This window comes from Trachypithecus francoisi, unplaced genomic scaffold, assembly GCF_009764315.1.
Source record: "Trachypithecus francoisi isolate TF-2019V2 unplaced genomic scaffold, Tfra_2.0 Lachesis_group20, whole genome shotgun sequence".
NCBI lineage: Eukaryota > Metazoa > Chordata > Mammalia > Primates > Cercopithecidae > Trachypithecus > Trachypithecus francoisi.
In genome coordinates this window covers 20,162,837-20,177,825 of record NW_022681466.1, presented here as the reverse complement: position 1 = coordinate 20,177,825, position 14,989 = coordinate 20,162,837, and the positions used below count along the sequence as shown (strand labels likewise).

Genomic DNA, 14,989 nt, shown 5'->3' with positions numbered 1-14,989 from the left:
TGGCTGGACCCTGGGCCTGTTGCTCAACTCCCTCCTGAATCTTCTTCCGGGCTACCTCTCTGTCACCTAGGCCATCCCCTGTTCCCTGTCCCCTGCTCTGTCACCTACTTCTCACTTGTTCCCCTTGCCTCCCCATCCCTGCTCTGTGCCTTTTCCTATCTTTGCGTCCTTCCTCCTCTCTGCCCCCATCCTCTGTCACTCGCATTCCCCTTTGTCCCCCACTCCCCACTTTGTTCTCAACCACCTTCCATCCCCCATCCCTCCTTTGTCCCCCAGTCCCATCTCTTACCCCTCAGTCCCCTCCCTACCTCCATCAGCACCCTGCCTCTCTAACCACCAACCCTAGTCCTCCCCTCTCCCAGGCTCTTCTCTCTGCCCCAGCCCCCGGCCTGTCCCTCTGTCCTCCTTGCGTTGCCTCATCCTCCCAGCTCCCCGCTGCCCCTCTCCACTTCCCAGCTGCCTCCCTCTGCCTGTGCTTCTCCTGCCCATGTCCCTCAGGGGGAGCTTTTCCCCTCCCCTCCCCCAGCCTCTCTGCTTCTGTCTCCCCTCTAGTCCTTTCTTCCCCCCCAACACCTCACCCTCCCCATCTCCAGGCCTTCGGCCGGCCCTACGTCCCTCACGGCCCTCTTCTCCCACAGACCGCTCGGGCCTGCTGTGTGTGGACAAGATCGAGAAGAGTCAGGAGGCGTACCTGCTGGCGTTCGAGCACTACGTCAACCACCGCAAACACAACATTCCGCACTTCTGGCCCAAGCTGCTGATGAAGGTGACTGACCTCCGCATGATCGGGGCCTGCCACGCCAGCCGCTTCCTCCACATGAAAGTCGAGTGCCCCACCGAACTCTTCCCCCCACTCTTCCTCGAGGTCTTTGAGGATCAGGAAGTCTAAAGCCTCAGGCGGCCAGAGGGTGTGCGGAGCTGGTGGGGAGGAGCCTGGAGAGAAGGGGCAGAGCTGGGGGCTGAGGGAGACCCCCCCCACACCCCTTCTCTCCTTCCTCTCGTCCTTGGATAGATTCAGCTCCCACACACACACCTGCACTGCCCAGGTCCCTCCTCAGACCTCCAGCCCTGGGACAGGGCAAACAAATGAACTTGCTATGGAAAGGACAGTGTGGGAGGCTGGGGGAGCCGTGTCCTACAGTTCCCAGGACCCCGTCCTCTCAGAAGGTAGGGGAAGGGTAGGAGGACTGAGAAGAGACAAGCCACCTTGACTGTAGGGGAAGGAGGAATGTGGGCTGGGGGAAGATGCCCTCAACTCACCCCCTACACACACAAGAGAGAGCCCCCACCCAGTTCCTTGGCCTAGGTCTCCCCTCCAGGCTGAGGGCCTCTCTACTTCCCCAGATGCCTGGGTGCAAAGAACCGCTTGGCTTGGCTCCTCCCCTGGAGGTTAAAATTTATAGTCATTCTAACTGCACTTTGGAAACCAAGCAAGGGGAGAAGACAAATGAAGAAAAACTAGACAGAAAAATACGAAAAAGAGAGAGCGAGCGATAGAGAGAGATGATATTAAGTTATTAACTGAGGCTGACCAGAGGGGAGAGACCCCCCCCTTTACCACCCCATGCACTTTGTGAGCTGCCCTCCTTCCCCCACATCAGAGAGGAATGCCCCCACACCAGAGCCCCAAGGGTAGGGCTGCCGATCAGAGCTGTGAGTTAACACAACAGGGTCCTGGCCACCCCCCTTGCCGTACCCCACCCTCTGTGCCCCTTTGGCACCCCCTGACCCTAGTATGTCCTCTGCTTTCTGCCACTCGTGCCCGCTGAGTTCCATCTACCTCTCATGCTGGATGCCAGCTGGCCCCTCACCAGCCTGCCCTGCTGCCCACACAGCTCCCCTTTAAGTGCCCAGCCCTAGGGGCCTCTCCCCATCCACCTCCTCCTTCCACACCTTGGCACCCACCCAGGAAAAACTGTGGCTCCAGCTCCTACCCTCCTCATATCCTGCAGTATTAGCTAGAAACCGGATGCTGCTGCATTGGGTGGTGGCGGGGAGGACAGGAGGGCTGTGCGTGAGCGTCTCCCAGAACCCTCCACCCTTTTAGCACTCTGTTTCCCTGTTTCCCATCTGTCTTCTGGGCTCTCTCTAACCTCTGCCCTCTCCCCTGCTCCTACTCACTGCACTAACTCTGGGCGGGCAGGCATCGGAATAGGGGTGTTTAGATAAGTGACACTTAGTTGGGGCCCCATGGGAGGGGGTGGTTGGTGCTCCTTTTTCTTTAAAGCTCTTTTGGCCAGCTGCCCCTCTGCCCCAGGACCCCTTCCCCTCTTCTTTTCTCTAATTCAGGGACTTTGGCTTGAGCCCCTCTCGCCCTCCTGGTGAGGGTGCTCTGTTGGTCTGCACTTGGGTGAGCTGCCCTCCTCCCCCTTCCTGTGGCTGCCGCCCACTCCTCAGGGGAGAGAGGGAGAGAGGAGGTGGTCCTCCCATGGGAGCAGGAGGTGGGGGTGGGACAGAGCAGACCAGAGGGCGCTGGGCTCAGGGCTGCATGTCGGCAGGGATGGATGGGTGGACACAGATGCCCCCGGAAGCCATGGGGATTGGGGCAGGGGGTGGGGGGAGGGGTGCCAGGGCTTCCTGCGCTTTGCACTATTGGGGCAAAAATGTCTTAAGCAGTGGGGAACCTGCCACCCCACCCTGACTCTCAGCCTGCCACAGCCCCCTACACACACACACACACACACACACACACACACACACACACACGTACATGCACACACGGACATGGGAAGGCAATGCTATGCTGCCCGTTAGGGCACTGTCCTTTCCCCATCGGTCAGGTGTTCCAACAGGGGTGGAGGGCCTGGAGGAGCACCCACTGTCACCTGTGCATGTTCCTGTCCCACCCTGCTGGGGCCTCGGGCTGCCTGCGCTGTCTTTGTCTCTATCCTCTCTCTCTCTCCTGGAGTACTGATTCCTGTTATTACTCCAGTTCCATGGGTAGGCCCTCTCGTACCTTCCTCCCACGCCTGGGGGCCCAGTGGAATTCCTGACCTGTCTGCTGTCTTCCCCATCCCTCCATCCCCACCCCAACCCCTCCATCCCCATTCTCAGCCATGGACACGGCAGAGAAAAGGCCTTGAAGAGCCTTGGCCTCTTATAGGCACTTGGGACTCCCCCACCCTCCCCAATCATATGAGCTGTGATTCCCCTCCCCCTCGGTGATGTGGGGTGTATGTGTGTGTTGCTCTGCGTGAATGTGTGAGTGAGTACACATGGTAGGGGAGGAGCCAGGGCGACTCAGGAGTGCCACGCACCTGCTCTAGAGCGGCAGCTGTCCCAGTCCCTGCTGTGGAAGTGGGGGACAGGGCCCTCTCCTGGGGGCCATTGGTGCTAATGAGGGGGATGGCCTTGATGTGGGTGCTCAGCATGCCTCCCCCAGTATTGGCCCGGGGCACTAGGGCAGGCAGGGTGGAGCAGCAGGTGCAGTATCGGTGGGAGGACGGGTTGCTGGGAATAGGACGAGGGGGCCAGGCCAGGACAAGGGGGTGCCAGAGCCATGACCACTACCCCACCCCCACCACTCGCCTCTCCATCTCAGTATTGCCCCTCCCATCACTCATAACACACATACCTCATCCAGCCTCCTCCCTGCTCAGACTTGGGGAGGGTGGGGGAGGAGCCCCTACCCCTTCTCCTGGTGGCGGGTCTGCAGAGCTGGGAGAGGGCAGGGCGTGTGACAGAGACACCGTCCATAAGGAGGACAGTAACTCCTGCCCTGGGAACTCCTGGGCAGCGGGGAGGGGGACACTGCCCAGAGGCGCTACTGAATGTATGAGAAGCTGGTGCTGGGCTGGGGGGAGGGGAGTTGTGGCCAGACACAGGGAAGGAGGTAGGTCTCTTCCCCAGGGAGGGGTGGGACCGGCAGGGGTGACTTGAGGGGCTCCTACTCCTGCCCCACATTGACAATCAGTATGTCTGTTATGTGCGATTTTTCACCCCGTTGTGTTTTGGGTCAGGATTTTAAAGAAAGATATTTTTATGGTAATTGTTGCTCGTCTATTTTACTATATATTTATGTAATAAATATATGATGAAAATAACCCCCTTGGGCACCCCCCTTAGACTTGTGTGCTGTTTCCCTATATCCTCCCATCTGCTGGCAGAGTCCCCACCCCACAAACTGACCAGATGGAGAGGTGGCCCCCCCAGCCTTGGCAGTATTTTCACCCCGCCCCCCAAACGAGCACACACCACAGAAGCCAGCTCAGCTGTGAACTCTTGGATTTGAGACAGGAACAGAACAAATCAGGGGGCCAGGGGAGGGCTGTGGGGGAGAGAGAGTGGTTTAAATAGGGGAGGAGGGGAAGTTCGGTGATGGGGGAGGGAGGCAGGTATTTACAAGAAGGCTCAGGGGGCCAGAGGCTCATCTTGGAATATTTTATAACAATATAAATAAGATTCTGGTTTGCTTTTCCTTTTCGTCTCGTAAAGGAGAGAGAAGTGCAGAGTTCGATTCTGTACAAGGGGGCAGCGGCAGAAGGCCGGCCGGGCGGGTCACTGGGCGTCCACCCGGAAGGACAGCAGCTTCTCGGAATGCATGTTGTTCAGGGTCCGCAGGTCCGGCAGCTTGAGCAGCAGCTTGGTGAAGCGGGAAGTCTCCAAGGGCCGGTTCTTCAGCACCAGAGCCCGAAGAGCCCGCAGCAGCGTCTCCTGGAGCTGCTCCACCGAAGCGGAATTCTCCATGCCCGAGCGGTCTGTGGGGAAGACGACAGCAGTGAGGTGGACTCCCCGAGCTCCTCTGACGAGGAACCGGAGGTCTGCGAGGACCTGGCAGGCAATGCAGCCTCTCCCTGAAGCCCCCCAGAGGGCCGATGGGTAAGGAGAAGGAGTGCCATACCTTCTCACAGGCCTCTGCCCCGAGAGCAGATGCCTGAAAGCTGGGAGCGTGGGCTCAGCAGGGCTGGTCACCTCCCATCCCGTAAGACCACCTTCCCTTCCTCAACAGGCCGAATGTGGCCAGGCTCCCTTGCTTTTTGCTGTGTAGTTCCCTCTGCCTGGGATGCCCTTCCCCCCTTCTCTGCCTGGCAACATCTTACTTGTCCTTTGAGGCCCCAACTCAAGTGTCACCTCCTTCCCCAGCTCCCCCAGGCAGAAATAGTTGTCTGTGCTTCCTTGGTTCATGCTTCTACTGTGACACTTATCTCACTGTTTTATAATTAGTCGGGCATGAGTCTGTTTCCCAAGCTAGACTGTGTCTGAATCATGTCTGTATCCCCAGTGCCCAGTGCAGGGCCTGGCATAGAGTAGGTACTCCATAAAAGGTGTGTTGAATTGAACTGCGTCTGCCTCCTCCCCCGGGTCAGGCGAGAGCCTGACCTACCTGCAGAGACAAGCACCACCGCGGTGAAGAGGCCCAGCTCCTCCTCGGTAAGCGCCAGGGAGTTGAGCTTCTCGCTGAAGTCGAACATGGCATTGAGCAGGTCTCCCATGCCCATGGCACCAAGCTCTTGCAGGCTGTAGGTGGTGCGGCTTAGGAACATCACTGTCTGGTCCTTCACGTTGAACAATGATGCAAAGCGCACCATCAGCACCTAGAGGGGGAGTGGGAACAGTCAACCTGGGTGGGGTGGGAGAAGCACTGACCAAATCGCCCTTGTAGTTTGCCAAAGGGTTTAGTGGTGCTGCCTTTGGCTTCTCAGTAGAGTGGGCGTTGTTTCTGAATGGGCAACGACGGAGCCCAGGTGGAAGGATGGCTTTGGGATCCAGTAAGCCTGAATCTGAGTGTCAGCTTTGTTATTACCTGTGACCTTGGGCAAGGCATTCACCAAAGTTAATCTGCTCTTGTCTAGAATGGGGGCAGCACTGTACCCAAGGCATTATTTCAGTGTAATGGGTTGTGATTAAATTCCAGCTGAGATGACAGAAGTCCCAGCCATCCAGAGACAGCAGCAGGAGCAGCTCAGCCCCTTCCACCAATCAGAGGGTATAAGGACAAAGATACTGGGTTCTAAAACCTTTCAGAGGTCCTGCCCACCCCAGACACCAAGGCCTTCTGCTGGATCCTTCCCAAGGTCAAAACAGGAAGTGGCTGGGTGCAGTGGCTCACGCCTGTAATCCCAATACTTTGGAAGTCCGAGGGGGGGGGGGGGCGGATCACCTGGGGTCAGAAGTTCGAGACCAGCCTGGCCAACATGGCGAAACCTTGTCTCTACTAAAAATATAAAAATTAGCCAAGTGTGGTGGCGGGCACCTGTAATCCCAGCTACTCAGGAGGCTGAGGTAGGAGAATCGCTTGAACCCAGGAGGTGGAGGTTGCAATGAGTGGAGGCCGCACCATTCCACTCCAGCCTGGGTAACGAGCGAAACTCTGTCTCAAAAAAACAAACAAACAAAAAAACCAGGAAGCATAAATGGTCACTCACCTCAAAAGTGCCAGCCTTAAGCAGGGTGACTTGGTCGTGCTGAGAAAGGTCACGGAAGCCCGGGATGTGCTTGGCAAACTCTACCACCTCCCGCACAGCGGGCGTGAAGCTCATGGAGAAATCTTCCCAGATCTCCTGCACCGTTCGTCCACTGCGTCCATGCGGGTACATGTTCATAGGACATGCCTGGGGGAGGAAAGGATTGAGGGACGGGAGTGTCAGCCAGTCTGGGTCAGATGAATGCCCCAAGCAGAGCTGGACCCCAGATTCTGCCTGGGCTAGGGGCTGTGGCCCTGGAGGATGGGTCTTTAAGATAAAGTAGCAATTAGGTGCCAGGTGGAGATCAGGGATTCCCAGGCAGAGCCCAGACTGCAAGGCAAGACATTCTCTCCTGGGAAGAGGCTATCCCCACATTTAGCCTCCAGGAACCCCCAGCTGCCCTACACTAAGTCCATTCTGCCAAGCCCCCCCGACCTTCTTAATGCACCCGCCCGCCCCCATGCCCTTACCAGCAGAACATTCTTGGAGTTACCCTGTCGGGCATTGTTGGCAGGTGCCTTGCCTTCTGGGGCTGCATACACGTGGGTGGGGCATAGGCGGTGCCCGTTGCTGTTGGACTGGTGGCAGCTGTGGTGTGCAGGGCCGGGAGGCCAGGTGGGAGGGTAGGAGGAGGGGGCCTGGCGCAGACCATTTAGGGCCTCGTTATGACGCTGGGCGGCCAAGGTGTTGTTGTCATTGGGGACAGGTGGGCAGCCCTGATTTTCCCAGCGATGCGGGGTGGTGGCTGGAGGGCTACCTGATGCATGGTTGGCATTGAAGTTGCCAGGTGAGCTGCCCAGCTTGTCATGGGCGTAGGTGAAGATCTCTCGATGGGCCCGGGCCACCTGGGATATCACATCCTCCACTGTGGGCTCGGGGCTTGGGGATCTGGGAGGCGTCAGCTGTTGTGGGAACTGGGAGAAGCCCACCAGGGGTGAGGGGACTGGAGCAGGGGGTGGCGAGGGGCCCATGGAGCCTGGGGTGGGGTGCTGGGTGGGTGAAGTCTCCAGCGGGCACTGGCTGCTCAACTGGTTGTTGGCCAGGTTCATGGCACTCTGCATCTCAGCAAGCATCCGCTGCTTCTCTCGTTTGGGGATGCGCCCAAAACGCACAGCTGCAACAGGATGAGAACAGCGTCAGGAAGTTCTCAGCCACACTCACGTGCTTCTCTTCCTTCCTTCCTCCTGAAAGGGCAAGGCTCTGAAGGCTTGGGGTTTCACATCAAAACTAAAACCAGCAAGGCCACGCCCATCAAGGGGGTTTCCCTAGAAGGGACTGTTGGTAGGAGGTGACCCGAGGGACCAATGGGATAGACGTGTATGTTGACCCAAGCAGATGAAGGATGGACATCCCCTGTGCAAATGGGATTCACAGTATGATGTGTCTCCATTTGTGACTTTTTTAAAGGGAAAGATTACTTCAGAAACTTTGGGCGGAAGCAAGGGGGAGGATGTGGGGATGCTGCCTCACCGTCTCGAGACATGCCCACGGAGAGACACTTCTTGAAGCGACATTGCTGGCAGCGGTTGCGATTGATGCGGACGATGGAGCAATTCTCATTCTTCAGACACCTTTTGTACTGGATGTTCTGCTGGATGCTCCGACGGAAAAAGCCCTGGAGGGCAGGGGCGGTTAGTGACCACCTCCATCAGGGCTGGGCCTCTGTGTCCAAGGGGGAGGGGGCCACCTGCCCCTGCCCTTACCCCCAGTCCGCCTCACCTTGCAGCCCTCACAGGCGTGCACGCCATAGTGGAAGCCCGAGGCAACGTCCCCACACACTTTACACAGTAACACCATGCCATTCAGCTCTGTGAAAGACACGGGCAGCAGGTGAGCAGGAGAGGCCAGGCTGAGTGGCCAGAGGGGTGGAAGGCTTTCTGGGCTGGAGATCCGGGGAGGGAAAAGCTAAGGAGGAACTCCAGTGTTGAGGGGCACTGGAGTGACAAGACTGGGCTGAAGAGGGGCTGGTGCCACTCTAGGAGAAATCCCTGAAGCCAGAATAGGCCCTGGCAAGACTGGTGTCACGTAAAAACCCATTCCCAATCTGGTCCTGGCCTGCTTCCGTTCCCCCGAATCAGGTGGAAAGGTACTCACTGGTGATGTTGCTGCTGCTCTTGCTGGGGGACACTCGGCTGCTGTCCTCCATGGCCACTTGTAGACTCCCTGGGGGGCTCCCATTATAGAAGGAGGAGGAGGATGACGACGAGGAAGATGAGGAAGAAGGGGAGCCATCATCACTCAGGCTGGGTGCAATGCTCCCAAAGGAGCGAGCTGGGTCTTGAGTGAGGGAGCCAGTGGGGGACGGTGGGAAGTAGGTGGGACAGCCTTGGGTCAGGGACTGGAAGCTGCCATTGGAGTTGTCACTATAGAGGGATTCAGGGCTGGTGCGGCTCGGGGAGGAGCCACTGGAGCCAATGTAGGTGATGACGCCACCTGGAGGGAGAACAAAAGGGAAGGGGGTGTCAGCCGCCATGTCTCTGGACCTAGGGTGCCACTGTGCTCATCCCCACCTGTCTGCCCAAAACACTGCTGGCCACTCAGTTCACCCTGTGGAGCCCCTAATCTTGGAGTTAATAAGCAATTCCCCAACACACAGTACACATGGCATAGCCAAGCAACACCCACAACCCTTTGCAGGACACGTTCAGCTTCTGCTTTGAATGTGAGGTGTGACCCCTGTGGCATAACGCGTATGTGCCCCCTTCCCTATATGCCTTCCTTGGGAATATCGACTGCAGCTAATGACTTAGTTGTCAATTGAAGATTGGGGGATGGGCAGCTGAGCGCCATTCAAAGTGCCCAGTCCTCCAAAAACAAAAACCCAGCTGCTGATTTTAATACTAAGACCATTCCAGGAATGAGACCATGGACCACGGAGGGATAGCTAGCCAACAGTAAAGAGAATGGAGATCTTACAAAAGACAATCACATTCCCCCAGTCTGGGAGATATATTCTCTGAAGGAACTGAGGGAAGGAATCTGCCCGCCTGGTTCCCGTGGCCTCTAAGAGAGTGAGCCACAGCGGACTCTATCTCTGTGTCCAGAAAGGACTTCGCGGTGCGAGTTGCAGGAGGCGGAAGTACAAACTGTCCAGCCTAGGGCTCTAAAATTCCCCCTTCAGATCTCAGCCTGGTAACAATGACCTTGGCTCTCTGGCCACTCAGGGACTTTGACCCTCTGGTTACGTTGCCAACGAGGTGGCTGTGCTCCCGTGGTATTAGCAGGAGAAAAAGGTGACCTGCCTGCCACACCTCTGCCAAGCACCTAGACTGGGCTGAAACAGGCGGGGTGGGAGAAGGGAGGATCCCAGGACACGTGTGAGCTGACACATGCCATGCCACTGTGTCTGCAGAGGCACATGTCTTGCTCACCCACTGACACACACTAAACTGGGCAGGGCGGCCCTAAAATAGCTCAAGGTTGGTCAGGGTGAACCCAGCTCCTTGGAAAATAGTTGCACAACAGATCAGCTCCCACGGTTTCAGGGCTGAGGTGGGGAATGGAATCATTAGGTGACGGTAAATGAAGTTGACCTAGTTCACCCATCCACCCATCCCCCAAAAGAGAGAGAGACCTTCATGCAGAGGATTCCAACCTGGAAGTGAGGAGCACACTCAAAAGAGTCTAGGTCCAGGTCTAGACCCATCACTACCAACTTATTTTGTGACCTAGAGGATATCAACTCCCCTCTTTGGGTCTCAGTTTTCCTTTTTGTGAAAAAAAAGGACAATATCATTTCAGCTATGAGTGTGGGTGCAGCTGCTTTGGGGAGCCCTTTGTAGGCACACTGCAGCTTGTTTGGTGGAGATGAGGGTAAGACAGTGGTCGCAGAACTAAGGAAAGAGAAGCTTGGGGAACAGAGAATTTGGAATGTGGGGAAGCTGAGTCTAAATGAAGTGCAGTGAAGTAGGTGCAAACAAAAGTGAAGGCGAAAGGAGTGAGAAAGATGGTTGGGGTGAGGTCTCTTTAGGGAGTGTAAAACAGAAGGCCATGAAAGGTCATAGATGGCTCCATGTTACTTTGTTTTGGTGATGAGGGGGAGGGGGCCGGGCAGGCGGACCGGAAAAGGAGGCAGGCGGGGGCGGTGAGTCAGCCCAGCTTCACCCAGATCTCGGCGGGGCGGGGCAGGGCGGGAGCTGGGCCCTCAGCCGGCCTCACGTCCCCGCTCCACGTGTGCCTCTCGCACGTGGCTCCCCAACGAGGAAACCGGAACTCGAGGCCCCGCCCTCCTTGCTTCCCGTCAATCGAGAGCAGTAGCCCCACCTCCTCCCCGCCTCTCCCCGGCGACCGGGTCGTGGGCTGGACCCCGAACGCTAGCAGGACCGGGACAACCTAGGGGAAGAGAGAAGGGAACACGCGTTGCCGGGGCGACTGGGGGGGCGGAGCTCATTATGTAACGAGGCCGGGAGGCAACAACCAATGGGGTGGCGGCCACGGCTTCTGCTGAATGAAAACAAACGCAGCACGTGGGCCCGGCTCTCGAGCCATGTGAGCCCTCCCGGTGGCCGGGGCCCTGTAGGTGTCCTCCCTCGGGCCGGGCACCACGCTCTGGACTCCAAGTGTCGCTCCCTCCTGTCACTGAGGATTCCCCAGTGAGATCCGAACGATTCTCCCAGCCCCTCCTTCCCTGAGCCCCGATCGAGCCACTGCTTCTCAGATTCCCTCGAGCCACTGCTTCTCAGATTCCCTCGCGCCTGCAGGAACTAGAGGAGGGGGAAGACAGGAGGGGAGGAGGTCCGTTTTCTGAGGCCAGGCATACCACAGCTGCAGGTAGTGGACAGATGGGGCCGTTTCGGGGCACTGTTCCAAAGCTCCCAGTCCCCCTAAATTTTTCGCTTCACCACCCATACCTCCTCTTCATTTCCACCCGCCCCGGGATTCGAGGCTCAAGGGAGCTTTGGGACTCTGAGGGGTGGTGATGGGGCGTTTCTGAGAGCATTCCCAGCCCGAACAAGTCACTCTGGAAATCCCACATTAAAGCCCCGCAGCATGTTAGCAAATCTCCGGGCCAAGGGACTCCCCGGTCCCTTACAAAGTTCCTCTTGTTATAAGGCGTAGATGGAGGTGGGGAGACAGTGACAGGGAAAAGATGATAGTAAAGGAATCTCAGTACCTGTGTTGTTGTTGGAGTCCAGGGTCGTCATGTCTTCACCGGCTGAGAGCGGTCATTCAAACTGGACCTTGACTCAAACTAGAGGTTGCGATCGCCGCTGTTGCCCCCTGGGCACTAGCTAATGGCGGGGAGAGGACCCCGCGACTCAGGATCAGGATCCGAAGCACCCTGCAGCAAGGTCTCGGGGTGGCCGGACTGCAGCCCTGCAGAAGGGTTGGATGTTGAGGCAACGAAGTTCTGCTTTGCATGGGAAGAGCAAAGAGAGTGTGTGGGGGGAATCAGCCTGCAGTAGTTCTGGCTAGAAGGTAGCAAGGAGCGTCGGGTCTCTGCAGTGTACGGGGTGCCTCTGCCTGCCGACTCCGCAGCGCTGTGGGGTAGCGAATCCCAGTGCACAAGTCCCAGAGAGAGAGAGGTTGCAACCAGGAAGTAAGTAGGTGATGGGGAGAAACGGGGCACCGAGTCGCAAAGAGGCGAGACGTGTGCCCTGCTACGTTCCCTCGGCAGTAATATTTCACTCTGCCAATCTCAGCCGCCTTTTGCCCGAGCCTTTCCCTGGGACAGAGGGCTCTGCGCAGGCGCCAGCAGCCCAGGGTTCCCGGGCCGCACGCGGCACTGGAGCAAGTACCATGTGATCCCAGGGAGCGCCTCGTGCCCCAGTGACACACTTTTCCAACAGCCGGCACGTTGAGCTCTGTGCGCCTGCGCAACGACAAGACTGTCGGGATTTGTAGTCCACTGACAAAGTGGGCGGACTGCGTGCCTTTCCCCTTTCTGCCTGGCAAAGCGCTTACCGGGACCTGGGAGGAGCTGAGAGTAGGGTGGGGTGCGCTGAAGAGTCAGGGTGGCGTGTTTAGAAAGCCTGTATGGCAGGGGCATGTGAATTTCTGGGGAGGGACTGGCAAGCTTGGCTGCTCTCTGGGAGATCAAAGCTAAGAGGCCCTTTCTGCAAACCTTGCAAACGTGAGGGCTTCACGTGATTGCGGGACTGACCTCGTCCTGAGGTTACTGGTGACCGGGAGAGAGACAAGCCAGGGAGGGAGATTTCCCTGGAGTCAGGAGCTTAGGCTGCCCTCTGCTTCGGGGCAAAGTCCAGAGAAGGAAAGGAAATGTGACCCCCTTTCCCTTCTATTCGTCCTAGAGAGAACACCTCCAGGGGAAGGAGTTGCCACAGAGGTAGGGATGTCTGTAGGGACTCCCTGTTTGCTTGTATGACACCATTCCACCCACTCCAGTTGACTTTGGGGTGAGTCATTTCCCTTTGGGAAATAAGGACAGCATAGGGGAACTAATAGTGAAAGTGCTTTGAGATCCTAAAGTAATGAGCAAGATGTGAGGCAGGGGGTGGGGGCAGAGTGATACCCCTGCCCCTCGGTGCTGGAGGGTAGAATATGAATTCCACAGAAGATTACTACTCAGAGGGGAACATGTAGATCATCTTAAGCCCCCCTCTTTCTACTATTGGGGAACAGGAGGCTTAGGAGAAGTGACTGGCCCAAGGTCAGATGTCCATTGTTAGTTTCATCTGCCCACCCCCAACAGGGAGGTGGGTAGATGAACAAGTGAAATACTGAACAGGGGTTAGAAACAGCCAGCATTGCTGGGCATGGTGGCTTATGCCTGTAATCGCAGCACTTTGGGAGGCTGAGGCGGGTGGATCACTTGAGGTCAGGAGTTCAAAACCAGCCTGACCAACATGGTGAAACTCCGTCTCTACTAAAAATACAAAAATTAGGCGGATGTGGTGGTAGGCACCTGTAATCCCAGCTAGTCAGGAGGCTGAAGCAGGAGAATCCCTAGAACCCGGGAGGCGGAGGTTGCAGTGAGACGAGATTGCCATTGCACTCCAGCCTGGGGGACAGAGTGAGACTCTGTCTCAAAAAAAAAAAAAAAAAAAAAAAAGAGAAACAACCGGCATTTCCCTTCAGAGCAACTGTCCCATGAGTAATAACAGATCTCAAGTAGAGGAGATCTATCATGCTAGAGGGCTTGGGACATGGAGCGGATGGAAACTTCTTCAGGCAGCGAAGGGAGAGGGAGCCTGAGCCACCTGCTGTTCCTGCTAAATTCTTCCCCAGGCCCAGTGCTTCTAGGGAGGGTTTTCTTTATATAGAAAGTCCTTGTCCACAGGCAGCCCCTGGGATGGTATTGATGGATGCCTGGGAAACATGAAAGTCACCAAAAAGGTAGAGAAAAAGAATACGGGAGGCCAGGGGTAGTGGCTCACACCTATAATCCCAGGATTTTGGGAGGCTGAAGTGGGCAGATCACCTGAGGTCAGGAGTTTGAGACCAGCCTGGCCAACATGGTGAAACCCCATCTCTACTAAAAATATAAAAATACTAGCCGGGCATGGTGGCAGGCGCCTATAATCCCAGCTACTTGGGAGGCTGAGGCAGGAGAATCAGTTGAACCCAGGGGATGGAGGTTGCAGAGAGCTGAGATCGTGCCACTGCACTACAACCTGGGCAACAGAGTGAAAGACCATCTCAAAAAAAAAGTCAAGTGCAGTGGTGGCTCATGCCTGTAATCCCAGCGCTTTGGGAGGCCGAGGCGGGTGGATCACCTGAGGTCAGGAGTTTGAGACCAGCCTGGCCAACATGGAGAAACCCTGTCTCTACTAGAAATACAAAAATTAGCTGGGCGTGGTGGTGCATGCCTGTAGTCCCAGCTACTCGGGAGGCTGAGGCAGGAGAATCGCTTGAACTTGGGAGGCGGAGGTTGCAGTGAGCCGAGATTGCGCCAATGCACTCCAGCCTGGGCAACAAGACCGAAATTCCGTCTCAAAAAAAAAAAAAGATGAAGAATATGGACACAGGAGTAAACAGGGTAGTGAGGACAGTGAGTTTGACTGCAGGAGCTTGACCACTCACCCTCTGACTCCTTGTAGAAGACGAGCTTCCTAGAATGGGCTAGGCTTTAGCTTTGTTCCCCTGCTCCCAAGAAAAGTGGGAGAGAGAGGGCAGTGGGCTCTTCTCTGGCCCTTTGGCCCAGAGTTGGGAAGCTGTAGCAGAGCGTGGGAGGGACTGGGAGGGGCTAACAAACAAGGAAAGAGGCTTTTCAGGAAAACTTGGTTCTGAGCTCAGCCTCCACCCCCTCTCCCTCCGCCCTCTGGGCTCTGGAGGGAAAGCTAGGAGGTAAGTTGCCATGTTCTGCTCCTGCCTGCTCTCTGTGACCTTGACTCCAAGTCAGAGCCAGGGCCAGAGCCCAGGTGTCTGTCAGGACTGGACTCAAAATCAGGACCCCTGGCGTGCATCTAGCTCCCCACAGCCCAGCACCACCACTAGCACCCTCCCTTTACTTGCCCTGGGTCCTCCACAAGGCCCACAGCTCTATTGCTGCTGTGGTGGTCCTGCCCACCCCCTGTATACTTGCTGGGTGTTTGTTCCTCTAGGAGGGGGAGCCGGGGTGGGTCAAGACTCCTTCCCCGCTGCAACCAGTGAGAAGGAGGAGGGAGCAGAGATAGAGAGAGCTG

At 56.8% G+C, this 14,989-nt stretch overlaps 2 protein-coding genes across 2 annotated transcripts in view; one reads left to right on the top strand and one right to left on the bottom strand.

Annotated features, from left to right (window-relative positions):
- Window positions 1-4,043, top strand: part of THRA (thyroid hormone receptor alpha) — a 29,440-nt gene extending 25,397 nt beyond the window's left edge. The window contains exon 9 of the mRNA XM_033183153.1: window positions 639-4,043. Within this exon, the coding sequence (XP_033039044.1) occupies window positions 639-889 (251 nt within the window). The 3' untranslated portion in view covers window positions 890-4,043. The remainder of the gene's footprint in view (window positions 1-638) is intronic.
- Window positions 4,044-4,207: 164 nt separating this feature from the next.
- On the bottom strand, window positions 4,208-12,191 carry NR1D1 (nuclear receptor subfamily 1 group D member 1). The gene is made up of 8 exons (XM_033183151.1): window positions 11,518-12,191; window positions 8,499-8,837; window positions 8,124-8,212; window positions 7,875-8,019; window positions 6,875-7,518; window positions 6,366-6,551; window positions 5,324-5,534; window positions 4,208-4,697 (listed from the first exon to the last, which is right to left on the bottom strand). Exons 1-8 carry the CDS (start codon window positions 11,546-11,548, stop codon window positions 4,498-4,500), a joined length of 1,845 nt encoding a protein of 614 aa, XP_033039042.1. The 5' UTR covers window positions 11,549-12,191; the 3' UTR covers window positions 4,208-4,497.
- Between the last annotated feature and the right edge of the window lie 2,798 nt (window positions 12,192-14,989).